The sequence below is a fragment of the Marmota marmota genome, unplaced genomic scaffold (genome assembly GCF_001458135.2).
Source record: "Marmota marmota marmota unplaced genomic scaffold, marMar, whole genome shotgun sequence".
Lineage (NCBI taxonomy): Eukaryota > Metazoa > Chordata > Mammalia > Rodentia > Sciuridae > Marmota > Marmota marmota.
Genome location: NW_026000294.1, coordinates 1,210,130 through 1,222,992, shown reverse-complemented (window position 1 = coordinate 1,222,992; position 12,863 = coordinate 1,210,130). Strand labels below are relative to the sequence as shown.

At 41.8% G+C, this 12,863-nt stretch overlaps 1 protein-coding gene across 1 annotated transcript; it reads left to right on the top strand.

The window, feature by feature from the left end:
* The first annotated feature begins 1,342 nt into the window (after nucleotides 1-1,342).
* Nucleotides 1,343-11,530, top strand: Gcna (germ cell nuclear acidic peptidase). Its single transcript, XM_015501578.2, has 6 exons — nucleotides 1,343-1,956; nucleotides 3,057-3,132; nucleotides 6,944-7,088; nucleotides 8,850-8,988; nucleotides 10,052-10,256; nucleotides 10,818-11,530. The coding sequence occupies exons 1-6, from the start codon at nucleotides 1,563-1,565 to the stop codon at nucleotides 10,969-10,971; spliced, it is 1,113 nt and encodes a 370-aa protein (XP_015357064.2). The 5' UTR covers nucleotides 1,343-1,562; the 3' UTR covers nucleotides 10,972-11,530.
* The last annotated feature ends 1,333 nt before the right edge of the window (nucleotides 11,531-12,863 follow it).

Sequence of the window (12,863 nt, the reverse complement as noted above, 5' to 3'; positions counted from 1 at the left end):
CCCTGTACTAAAACAATTTGGAGGCATACACTTTGACAGAGCCTGGTTCACAGATATCTCCTTTGGAAGGGAAAATCAGGATGAATGGAAAGGTTGGTAGTTTCAACTAAGGGGAACAGAGTTGCTGTGGGAAACAGATCAAACATTTACAAGGATCATAGTCATTGTAGAAAAGATAGAAAATGCCATGATGAAAAAGGATGTTGTATTCATATTTTTCTTTTCTCCAACTCCCACCCCTGTCTTGTCACTCAGCGGTATGGTGATTGAATCAGAGTCTGATGATGACTATGTCAATAAGAAAAAGAAAGCTAAGATACGCAAAATTAGCAGTAAAGGCAAGTATACTCCCAGAGAAGTAGCTGAGCTCTGAAGCCTCATTGCATGCAGCAGTTTCAGGATCAAAGTCAGCACGCTTTTTTGGTTTGGAATCAGTAGCAAGTGCTACCATTTCTTTCTGTGTATATTCTTGACGTGGATATGATTGTGCTCCCCACATGCCCTGCTGCCTTAGACCTTGGGTTTCCCCCTCAGTAGAGTTCTTACCTGCCTAGAACTATACTAAGGAAACAGAGGGGAGAACATCAAGAGCTGAGCTGAGGCTCCAGTGTTCTAGGGGTCACTCTTCTTTCCCTCCTTCATGTAGGAATGAGGAAGAGTAAGGAGAAAGGAGTAAGAGGCATGGGTGCCACCATTTTTCCAACTTGATAGAGACTTGTAGGGATGATGGTTTAAAAATGCCAGCTACCATCTACTATCTTCATAGTTATGTAAAGTAAAGAGTACCAAAAGTTTAGCCAGGACATAATCACAAAATAAAGGGCATATTTCACTATGATATAATGAATTCCACTATTATGTATGATTATAGTGCTCCAGTGAAAAATAAGGGGCAGGGACTGGGGTTGTGGCTCAGAGGCAGAGCACTTGCCTATAGCATGTGTGTGAGGCACTGGGTTTGAGTCTCAGCACCACATATAAGTAAATAAAATAAAGGTCCATTGACAACTAAATAAAAATAATAAAAGAAACACCACTAATATACTAATTTTTCTTATTTATACTGTGGACCAGTGAAAACACAACTGCAGATGTATCTAGAAACTATCGAGTAACTACATTATCCTATTATGGTTTGGAAATTACCACTGAACTTTGATTATTATTTTATCTGTTGCTGCTCTCAGTAAAATTGAAAAAAAAAAAAAAAAAGGACCAGCAGCTCAGGAGGCTGAGGCAGGAGGATTACAAGTTCAAAGCCAACCTCAGCAACTTAGCGAGGCCCTAAGCAACTTAATGAGGGCCTGTCTCTAAATAGAAAAAAAGGGTTGGGGATATGGCTTATATGGCTTAGTGGTTAAGTGCCTCTGGGTTCAATCCCTGGCACCAAAAAAAAAAAAAAAAAAAAGGTGTGTGGGGGGAACAATCTCTAATAGTTGTTAACTGTGATTCATGGTTCTCAGCTTGTTTAATTTTGTTCTGAATAATCTGCCAATATTTCATGTACAAGGAACAGGTGGAAGGAGTGTATTTATATACTTGTTTCTTGTATTTCAGATGAGATGCTGGAAAAGTTTTCTGTCATTGAGGAGCAGCCCACCACCCAGGAGCCTCCAATAATTATTATTGATGATGATGATGATGATGATGATGATGATGATGGCGGCAACAATAACAAATTGAAGGGTCCTAAGCTAACTAAAGAAGATTTCTGTGCTCAGGGCCAAATTTCTCTTGATAAAGAAGAGGTAGTTGAGTTTGCTATCTCCCAGTACAACTTGCCTGATAATGTTGTTGAGATGCAGGATTTTGGTAAAAATATTGGCCAACCACCAAATGATCCTGAGGCTAACCTAGAAATTATAGATACAAAGTTGCCAAGTGAAGAATCCATACCTGTGGTGGAACAGCCAAAGAAAAGGAAGGACAAAACCAAAAATATACGTGTAACACCTGGTAAGCCCATCATGTCAAGTGTGAGTGTCCCACAAATGTGCCAAGCCTGCCAAGTGTGTCCACAGCACCTTTACTACTCCATGTGCCTGTGTTGTCAGGCCTGCTTGTCCTGCCTGCCAACCCCAAGCCATTACAACTTCCAAGTGGCAAAGGGAATCAGTCATCCCAGTGGAAAGGATCTTCCTGGAAATAGAGTAGGAACACCCATATCTGTCTATTCACTTTTTGCCTACTTGGAGTGCTTCTTGCATCTTTTGTCCTGAGGATATCCCATTATTTCATAGGACCCAGCCTGATTCTCAGTTTCTTTGTGAAGCCATAAACTTAGAGTAGCTCCTCCTTCTGGGTCCCCAAAGTTCCAGAGTGTCTCTTCTAACACTGTATTGTAACATGGTCATGAATCTGTCTCCCTAGTAACCTCCTTAAGAGAAGACTCTTACCTCATCTTTTAGTTTTTTCAGGATCTATCCTCATGGTTGGCATGTAAAAGATACCATATTTTAAAATAAATGAAAGAGTAAAACCATTAGTTCCTAATTATTGGCAGTGTGAGTCCTAGGTGAAGTCTGGCTTGCAGATTGGGTGAAGGTACTGCTGAGGATATGAGCCATTCCTTGAGCAAGTGTGTGAGCTATGTTGTACCATTGCTCGGAGTGTGCGAGCCTCAATTGCCCACACACCTTGGCTTCTAATGACACATATACATACCTTTATGATAGTCCTCAGTAAGTATCTATGACAGACTGCTACCCAGCTCACTCTAGTAGTGGCTCTGGGATTGCCATAAAGTCACTCAGATAGCAGTCATATGCAGCCCTCACCCACAATTTTATTGATAGATGTTCTGTGCTTGGCTGTGTAAGTCCCTCCGGGGTTTAACTGTCAGTTGGTTTGTTTCTCTTTTTTTGTTTTTGTAGATGGACACAATACCTTTATTTTATTTATTTATTTATTTATTTATTATGGTGCTGTGGATCAAACCCAATGCCTTACACGTGCCAGACAAGTGCACTACCACTGAGCCACAACCCCAGCCCCTGTCAGTTTCTTGATGGTATAAATTTCCAGGGTACAAATTGACTATTATATTATCCTTCCAGCTGTTAGTGGAAGAAAAAAACGTGGTCCTTCAAAGAAGAAATCCAGTGCAGTAAAAGTTGAAAAATGTGAGACTGGGTATGTACTTCTCACACCCATTTGAACAGGAATTGAGTGCCTATTTATTGCATGTTTAGCAGCCCACTGGGCACTGGAGGGGAATTCTTTAAGGGGGTGGAGTCTGGTTGGGAAGGGTGGCAAGGTATCTGTCCCTAAATGGGAGAGCACATGCAGAATGAGTAAGCTCCCCTCCTTGTTTACCCTAGCACGTAAGCTACCAAGATCCCTGCAGTTACCTGGGCAGAGTGGAGCCCTTCTTTCCCCACAGCACCTCTGGTATCTGAAATTTCCTTTGTCTTTAAACTCGGGTCAAAGAATATTGTGTAACCAAACAAGACACTACTTTCAGGTTGGATACAGCCCCATGGCTACCAGTTTGTACTAAACCCAAGCCAACATAATAGAGATGGTGACCTATTTGTTCAGTCTATTGGGATTGGAGGGAGGGCAGTTAAGAATGTCTTCTAAGCTTTTCTGTTGCTTTGAGTGAACCCAGTTTTTCTTACTACTGTGTGTATCCTTGTGGTATTGTTGCAGTTTGGGGAATGGAACCCAGGTCTCACACATGCTATGCAAGCACTCTATTATTCAGAGTGCCCCCCCCAGCCCTCTTGTAAATTTTTAAATGTTAGGATAAAATGGATTGGTTGTAGTTCCCTCCACCTTTTTTTTTGTGGTGCTGGGGATTAAACCCAGGCCTTGTACATGCGAGGCAAGCACTCTACCAGCTGAGCTATATCTCCAGCTCTCCCTTATTTTTATTAAGCTGTTTATAGTTGATCCTGAAAACCACTGATCATTTAGACCAAAAATATTAATAACTTAAATCAAAAATTAATATATTTTCTCATTTAGATTCTAGCAACTTCTCTCCCTTTCCCCTTAAAAATGTGATATAGTAAGCATAATTTTCTGTTTGTTTTACTTGCATTCAGGAGTAATACATATTCACCTGAAGTATCATATAAGAAAAGGAACGTAATTGAAGGACTTTGTGATTTTCTTGTGAGCACTTCTTTTTGTATTATTTTTGATTGGTTTTCATTTTCGTTTTTAACAGTGCTATGGATAGAACCCAGGGCCTCAAACAGGCTAAGCAGGTGGGGTGCTCTATCACTGGGCCGTAACCCCAGCTTGTACTTTTTCTTTTTGTTTTGGTATTGGGGATGGAACCTAGGGGTACTTAACCACTAAGCCACATCCCCAGCACTTTTTTATATTTCATTTTGAGACAGGGTCTCACTGAGTTGCTTAGCACCTCACTTTTGCTGAGGCTGGCTTTGAACTAGGCGATCCCCCTCCCTCAGCCTCCCAAGCCACTGGGATTCCAGGCATGCTCCACAGTACCCGGCAACTTATATATTATTTTTAAACTTGTATTTTGCAACAAAATATGGAGACATTGGGGCAACAGAGCAACTCGGACTTCTCTGCGTCACTGTGCCTTTTGCTGGCTGAAGTAGCTAGTGGAAGCCCACCATGTGCTATCTTAGATGGACTACCTTGCAGTAAGTTGTCTTCTCTGGATACCTAGATACATATTCAAGCTGCTTTGCCTTTAGGGATGGGTATCTTAGGTAATTCCCAGACTGCTTTGCTAGAGACTGTGGCATAAGAAGGAAGAAGATTCCCCTTGGTGTCTTTGTCAATCTGCCTCATTCAAAAGAGGCTAGCCTGTTTGGACTGTTTAACTGTTGCCTTGGTACTTCCTGTGTCAGTCTGGGGGCTTCCTGTGTGTGTAGCATTGTTCTGTATAGGCTGCCTGCTGGTCATGTGTCTGATGTACCCAGTTTGGGGTCTTTTTGGTTTCTCTGATGTGGTAGTATTCAGCCTGCAGTGAAATGGCACAGGTCTTGAGGTGAAGTTTGCTAAGCTGCAAGGCAAGCACCTTCCTTGACTACAAACATACAGGAGTCTTATCCTCTGCTGAAGCCTGTAGGTGGCTCAGGTTTTCATCTATCAACTTTTCTGATGCAAATTTGCTTTCAAAACTAGATGTTGGAGGTAGAAATGTTGGAGTCATCCATATAAGGCTTTGGGATGAATACCCTTGCATTAGCCTTCTTTGCATGTCTGGTACTTTCTTCTCCACACACCAACCTTTTCACCTAGGGGCTGTTTTGCAGTTTAAGGGTTAATAAGTGTTCTGGCAAAAATCACAGTGTCCACAGAGTTCTGTGGACTCAGAATCTCTGTGTTTGCTCTTGTTTTATCTTTCCAGCTCTGTGGGCTCATCTCTCTGGACTTGTGAATTTTTGAGGCCAAGATAAAAATGCTTCAGTTTAAATAGATAGTTATTACACGCATGAGTTTTTTATATGCTGAGCACTATTCTTTGTGCCATTTGTATTAGGCCTTGAAAGTTGGGACAGCGATTGTGGTTTAACGGGAAGACTATGAGATTTGAATCAGAAGATTCATTGTCTCTGTGATCTTTAGACAAGTTATTTTTGAGCTTCAGTTTCTTCACCTTCAAGGTAGAGATGGTAAAAACATTAGTACATTTTTCAAAGGTCCTTGTGAGGATTAAATAGGATGAAAAGAAAGTTCTTTTTTTCACAATACTTGCATTGATTTATTTTTATTTGGTGCTGCGGATTGAACCCAGGACCTCACATGCACTAGGCAAGTGCTCTACTGCTGAGCCACAAACCCAGCCCCAAAAGAAAGTTCTTTTTTAAAAATGTTAATTTAGATGTCAATTGACCTTTATTTTGTTTATTTACATGTGGTGCTGAGAATTGAACCCAGTGCCTCACACATGCTAGGCAGGCACTCTACCACTGAGCCACAACCCCAGCCCGGAAAAGAAAGTTCTTTGCAAATGATAAAGCACCACACAGATGGTGGTTCTTAGTAGAGATGGAGATGGGGGTCACTCTAGGCCATGGGAGAAGAGATTGTGCTGAGACATGTGGGGAATCATGGTTTGTGTTGCCTTTGACTAAAGTGGAAATGGTAGCTGGAAATAGAGGTTGGAACCAGATAGAAATGAGCTTTGAATGCCAGGCTAAGCAGTCAATGAAAAGGCAGAGGGTAACATTCTGGAATGTGGCCTAGGAAAATGAATCTGGAGGGGTGTACATAATGGGATTAGAAGAAAGTCTGGCAGTAAGGAACAGTTGGAGGAATACTGTTGAATCGAGGCATCAAGGGGATGATGGGAATTTGAATTAGGGAGGTGACAGTGAGGTTGGGAAGGAGCAGCTGCCTGGAAAAGCCTTTGGGAAGGAAATATTAGTGTGTCTCTGTGCCGATTTAAACATGGGGTAAGGGAGGAAGAAATGAGTTAAAAATACCTCTGTGTGGGGCTGGGGTTGTGGCTTAGTGGTAGAGCACTTACCTAGCATGGGTGGGGCACTGGGTTCAATCCTCAGTGCCACATAAAGATAAATAAATAAAGTTATTATGTCCATCTTCAACTAAAAAACATTTTTAAAAATGCCCTCTGTGGTTTTCAACCAGTTATAACAGAAGTTTGATATTTGAACAAATTGTACTGGAGATAGACGACATGTGTTAGTCACTTGGAAATTTGTATTGGGCAGTTGTAAATTCAGAACTAGATCTTAGGAAAGAGCTCAAGACTGCAGCTACAGGTATGGAGAATCAGTCTTTTTGAGGTTGAAACTGGGCCTCCCACTTCTTGAGAATGTGCCAAGTGTGAAAAGAAAAGGGTACGAATGGAAGCTTGGGAAATGCCCTCATTAGAGGAGCTAGAGGAAGGAGCAGCAGCAAGTTTTCAAAATTGCTCTTAGTCTGACCTTTGCGCATGCGTTTTCTTCTATTCCTTTACCTATACAAAAGCCAGTTGAATTTGCCTTTACAGGAAATCTATGTGCAAAATACCTGGATGTTTCTTACGTGACCTTGAAAAGTCAAAGAAATATTCTAGAAAGAATTTCAAGCAAAATAAGGATGAGTTGGTTCAGAAAATCTACCAACTGTTTAACAGCACCGTCTTTGATCAGAAGGTATAATTGATAAATGAGCATTTATTGAGTATCTGCTATATGCCAGCATTCTAGGGTGCACCACATAGTGTACTGACAATGTATACTACTGCCCTTGAGAAATGTCAGTTTGGGTGGGGAGATGAGATGTCCATTCATGAAAGAAATAGAGAATGATTATGGGTTATAATGTATGGGACGTATGGTTGTTACTACAGGACATCAGCAGACAGAAATGGCTGAGACTGAGTGGCCAGGAAATAGGATTTCCTGGAGGAAGTAGGCTCCTGGTTCTTGAAGGATGGTAAGTAATGAGAACAACAGTGCTGAGGGAGCAAGCCTGTGTTGTGGCTTGACTGCCTCCAAGAGAGGGTTCCTGTTGAATGATTATGGGAAAGAGTAGTGTGAGTTGGGCAAGTTACTTAACCTCAGTTTGTTTCTTCATCTGTAAAATGGGGACAGTAACAGTATAGTCAGCCCCTGTATCCCTGGAAGATTGGTTCCAGGAACCCCCAACAAATACCAAATATGCAGGTGCTCAAAATCCCTTATATAAAATGGCAAAATATTTGCATGTAACCTATGTACATTCTCCCATAGATTTTAAATCTCTGTATTACTTATATAATACCTAATGCAATATAAATAGTATGTAAATAATTGTTACGCTATTTAGGGAATTAGGACACATGGAAAAATCTGTACATGTTTAAAACAGGTGCAATTTTTAAAAATATTTTCAATCTCTGGTTGGTTGAAACTGTGGATACAAAACCCACAGATCAGAGGACCAAATGTACTTACTACCTCCAAATTATTGTAAGACAAAAGTTTGTTTTTATTCACACACACACACACACACACACACACACACACTACCTAGAACAGGGCCCAGAACATAGTAAGTAAGCTCTTATTTTTTGATCATGAAGAACCAGATAATGGAAAGCCTTGAAGATCAGGTTGGGGGACTTTAAATTTAAATCAGTAGGCACTACTCACTGCACAGGATATGGTGTGACATGTAGAAGCTACTGAAAGACATTAATCTGACAGTATAGCCTGGAGATATGGGCTGGATTGGAAAGAATTTGGATGCAGAGACCTGTTGGTCATTCAGGGGTTTTGGTATTGTTTTGATTTTTTGGTTTCTGAGGTTTTGTTTTTGTTTTGCAGTGCTGAGGATGGAACCCAGGGCCTTGGACATGCTAGACAAGCACTCTACCACTGAGCTGCACCCCCATCCTTAGATCATTAGGTTTTTAGGTTTTATTATATTTGGTGACAAGACTTACCAGAGGGAAGTTCCAATATCCTAAAGGTTCCCCAGCCTTTAATGTTCTTCCTGATGACAGTGGTGGTATTTCAGATGAGCAGAGCCTGATGTATCCTGAGTTGCATTGTTAGTTCTTTCTGGGTGCTCCTATGCACAGGTTTCCGGCTCACTCACCTCAGCATGCTTACACCCCTCTCCTTAGCTGCCCCTGACTTGTCTCTGCACAGGCGAGCACGAACCCTGCATGCACATGGTCTCAACATTCTCTCTTGTCTTGATCACCTATTAATTATCTTTACCTGGACTGCAACTTGGCTTTTATTCTCCCAGAATGTTTAGATTTGCATGCCCATTGAATAGATTTCTCCCCAGTTTGCTTAGCATCAAGAATCTGGGGGAGAAACTTCCTCTTACTTTGGATTAGAGGGAGAAAAACTCCTGAGGTTATATTTTCTGGTCTGCTTAGAACTGCTTTCTGATTCCTTTCATTTGCTTTTTATTTTCAGATGCCAGAGAAAATAGAAATCACCTGGAATAAAAAGATGCTGAGAACTGCTGGCTTATGCACCACTAGTGAGACACGACACCCCAAAAGGGAGCGCTATGCCAAGATCGAGATTTCTCTGAAAGTCTGTGACTCTGCAGGTGATGATGGCAGGAGTATGGCAGCTTTACTGCAGTGCTGTCTCTTTTTGACATTGCACCTGTTAATTACTCTTAGCTGGCAGCCTATGTCAAGTTGAACTGCCATTCTTGGGTGAACAAACCTACCATGTGTTGCTTGGGGGATATTACCGTTGTATGCCTCATCATTCCTGAGAATCCAACTCATCAATCTACCAAGTCTACCTTTCTGTCTACATTTTCCACTTGCCAGAGGCAGCGTCTCTATTCTCTCACTAGGTGAGGTTCCCGATACCCCTATATATAGCCAATTACCAAATCTTCCTTCATCTTGACTCTCCTGTTGTCATTCCTTTTCCATCTCTGCCTCCACCCAGATATGGGTCCATATCCCCTCATTCTTTTCCTTGCTGCATTCAGTCTCCTGCACACCACTATGTTGCTTTCCTAGTAGGAAACCCAGGGCTTTTCAATGCCTAGAGACTGACTTTTGAGGCCATTGTAATCTGCCCTCACTCCACTTAACTGGTCCTGTCCCTCACTATTCCACTACTAGCTCATGCTCCAACTGGGATTTCTTCTCAGCCCTCAAAATGTACCACATGCTTTCTTGCCTCAACCTTTGCTCCTTTCACCTTCCCTTCCAATGGCTTTGCTAGCTTTGTAAATCCAATCATTTGTCAAGGGCTCAGCTCAGATCCCAATCTTGCTATGGAATTTCTAACCAAATCCCAAGGCCCTAAGGATTACTCCCCCTCCCCAACCCTGGTCACTTATGTTCCCCGAGGACAGAAACCAAGTCTTGTCCAGGTGTATCTTTAGCAGCACCCCACAAAAAGATGAACACGTCGGAGCTCCTCCAAAAAGACCTGCTCACCTAAGGTTCTCTGTCATTAACAAAATTGGGTTGAAGTGGGCGGAAGTTTCACTTTCAGAATCCTGGGAAGGTAACACTCATGACTGCCTGTGAATACTTACGTAAGATGGCTTTGTGTCTAGTGGTGGTAAAAGTTGAAGGGGTGGGTAGCAGATCAGAAGCAAATTGGTTTTAGTGCTCACAGTTTCTTTTCAATCTTTTTCCAAGACCGCCTCCGTGATACTTTGATCCATGAAATATGCCATGCAGCTTCCTGGCTGCTTGATGGTGTCCGAGATTCTCATGGTGATGCATGGAAGTATTATGCAAGAAAATCCAATGCGGTGCACCCCGAGCTGCCCAGGGTCACTCGTTGCCATAACTATACAATTAACTACAAGATTAATTATGAATGTACTCAGTGCAAAACCAGGTAAGACCTGTCCCCTCAGACTTTCCAGTCTGGCCTCTAAGTGGCTCTTGTAGTGACTATAGGAATAAATCGAAGGGTGTCTGATTTGAAGAGTGAACCTATTTCTTTCCATGTTCTCTTTCTCGATTCCCTATTCCTTTTTTTCTTTTTTGTTTTGTTACTGGGGATTGATTCCAGGGACACTTTACCACTAGGCTACATCCCCAGCCCTTTTTTAAAAATTTTGAGACAGCATCTCACTAAGTTGCTTTGTGCCTTGCTAAGTTGCTGAGGCTGGTCTCAAACTTGCCATCTTCCTGCCTCAGCCTCCCAAGTCACTGAAATTACAAGAAGTGCCACCACACCGAGCCCTTATTCCTGTATTCCTGTTTCTGTCCCCTAACCTTCTCTATATTACTCTTATCCCTAATTTGAGCTAGCCCAACCCCTCTGCTGCTTGTGGCCCCATTCTCTGAGAACCTGCAGGAAATTTTCTCTTTGTGCTCAAGGCTAACATCTCAGAGCTAATGCTGAGGTACAGTGACTGATTTCTTTGTTGTGTAATGTCCCTTTTCTCACTAGGGTTGGCCGCTACACCAAATCGTTGAACACAGAACGCTTTATTTGTGCCAGATGCAGAGGGCCCCTGGTCATGCTGCCATTAACTCGTAAAGATGGAACCCCCATTGAGCCCCATGTGAGACCATTTGCCAAATATGTGCAGGAGAATTACTGAGTGGTGTTTCAAGGGACAGCTGGGATCAGCCATGGGGATGTGATGAGAAAGCTCAGCAAGGATTATGTTGCCAGTAAACAAAAGAAGAATCCTTAGAGTATGTTTATATGAGCTGAATCCTTTACTGATGAAAAGTTTTAGAAAAAAGTCTCTATTATTGTGAAGTTATGAATATTAGAGTTTAAATACATGTTTTAAGATTCTTGTTATTCATGATTATTGTTCTTAACTAAGGGCTCTATTGCTAGTCATTTTGTCCAGGACCATACCCTGAAACACTCCGGATCCACCTTGGGTCTTATTTTGAAAGCAAGTTTTAAAATGGAGAAGAAAAATGAGTTTTTAAGAGTGGCAGATTGAGAGAATGAAAAGGATACTGGGAAGAGAACAGTTTTAAAAGCAGCAGTTTACACAGGACTGTTGTCAGATATAACCTGCTAAACCCACCTAGACAGAAAAGACAAACATGTTGTTGAATTCAATTGCTGATGACATTGAGTGAAGCTGTCAAGCTGTATAATTATTCAACAAATAAAATGTTTTTGCATCTCACTCATTAGCAAAGTCTGTTTGTTATCTCATTTCTGTTAATGCCCATGTGTTCTTCAGCAGACTCCCTATTTCTGAGAGATGTCCAGGATGTGGACTGGAACCAACATTGTATTCGTTTCCTCTGGCTACCACAACAAAGTACCATAAACTTAGTGGCTTAAAGCAACACAAGTGTATTATCTTATAGTTCTAGAGGTCAGAAGCCTGCAATGAATCATCCTGGACTAAAATCAAAGTGTCAACAGGGATATGCCCTTTCTGGAGGCTCTGGGGAAAATCCATTTCCTTGTCTTTTCAACTTTTACATGTCAGCATATTCCTTGGTTTGTGGCCCCTTCCTCCATCTTCAGAGCTAGCAACATCTCTCTCACTTTCTGCCTTCCTCAAACTTTTAAGGACCTTATGGTTACATGGGTCCACCTAGAAAATCTAGGAGAATCTTCTTATTTTAAAGTCAGCTGATTAGCAAACCTAATTTCCTTTCACCATGTAAGGTAACCTATTCACAAACAGGATTGGATCATGGTTGTCTTGGTGGGGCCCATTTCTAAGCCTGCCACAAATATCTTGCGCTACTGATATTTCTTATAAGCAGGATGTGTTATTTTGACATTTCCCTTTGATTTTTGCAGAAGCTTAGAGTATTCTCTTACTGGTCACAAACCCCCAACTGTGGCTAGATGTGATTGGAGGTGTACCTAGGTTAGGACAAGCTTCCCCAACTAACTGCTTGGATTTTTCTTCTCTATCCCTGCCTCTAGCCTTATCTGCAGTCTCAGAAAGGGCCCAACTGACCTGTCAAACTGGGTCATGGCACATCAGTGACTTCATTGAGATGAACTGGTAGTGCAATGGGTCTATCCCTTCACTCTCTTCCTTATTAGCTCTGTTGATCGCCCTTCTGGGAAGCCCCAGTTAAATTTTCCTTCAATCCCAGAGGCAGCAGTGGAAAAATGCTCCCAGTGCTGATGACTGTTTTCAAGTCATCTTTTGCTTTCCTATAGGCTCACTGCCATTTCCCTAGTAAGAACCTGTATCACCTCTCATGTCTCCTGAATAACCAACATAGCTTTCTGACTGGACTATGATACCACCACCTGATCCCGAACTACCTTCCAGTCTTACTTTCAACCTTTCTCCATCCAAACCCTTAACTCTAGCCAGCCAAAACTAATAGCTTCACTGTTTTTAGCTGTCTCACCTTTACTACTGCCCTTCCTTCTGCATAGAAATGCTGTCTCTCTACTTTATCCTTGAAAATACTAGTTGCCCTTTAAGTCCTCAGAAAACCTTCCCAAATGCTTCCAACCTTTGTATGCTAAGCCCTGGATTCACTATGT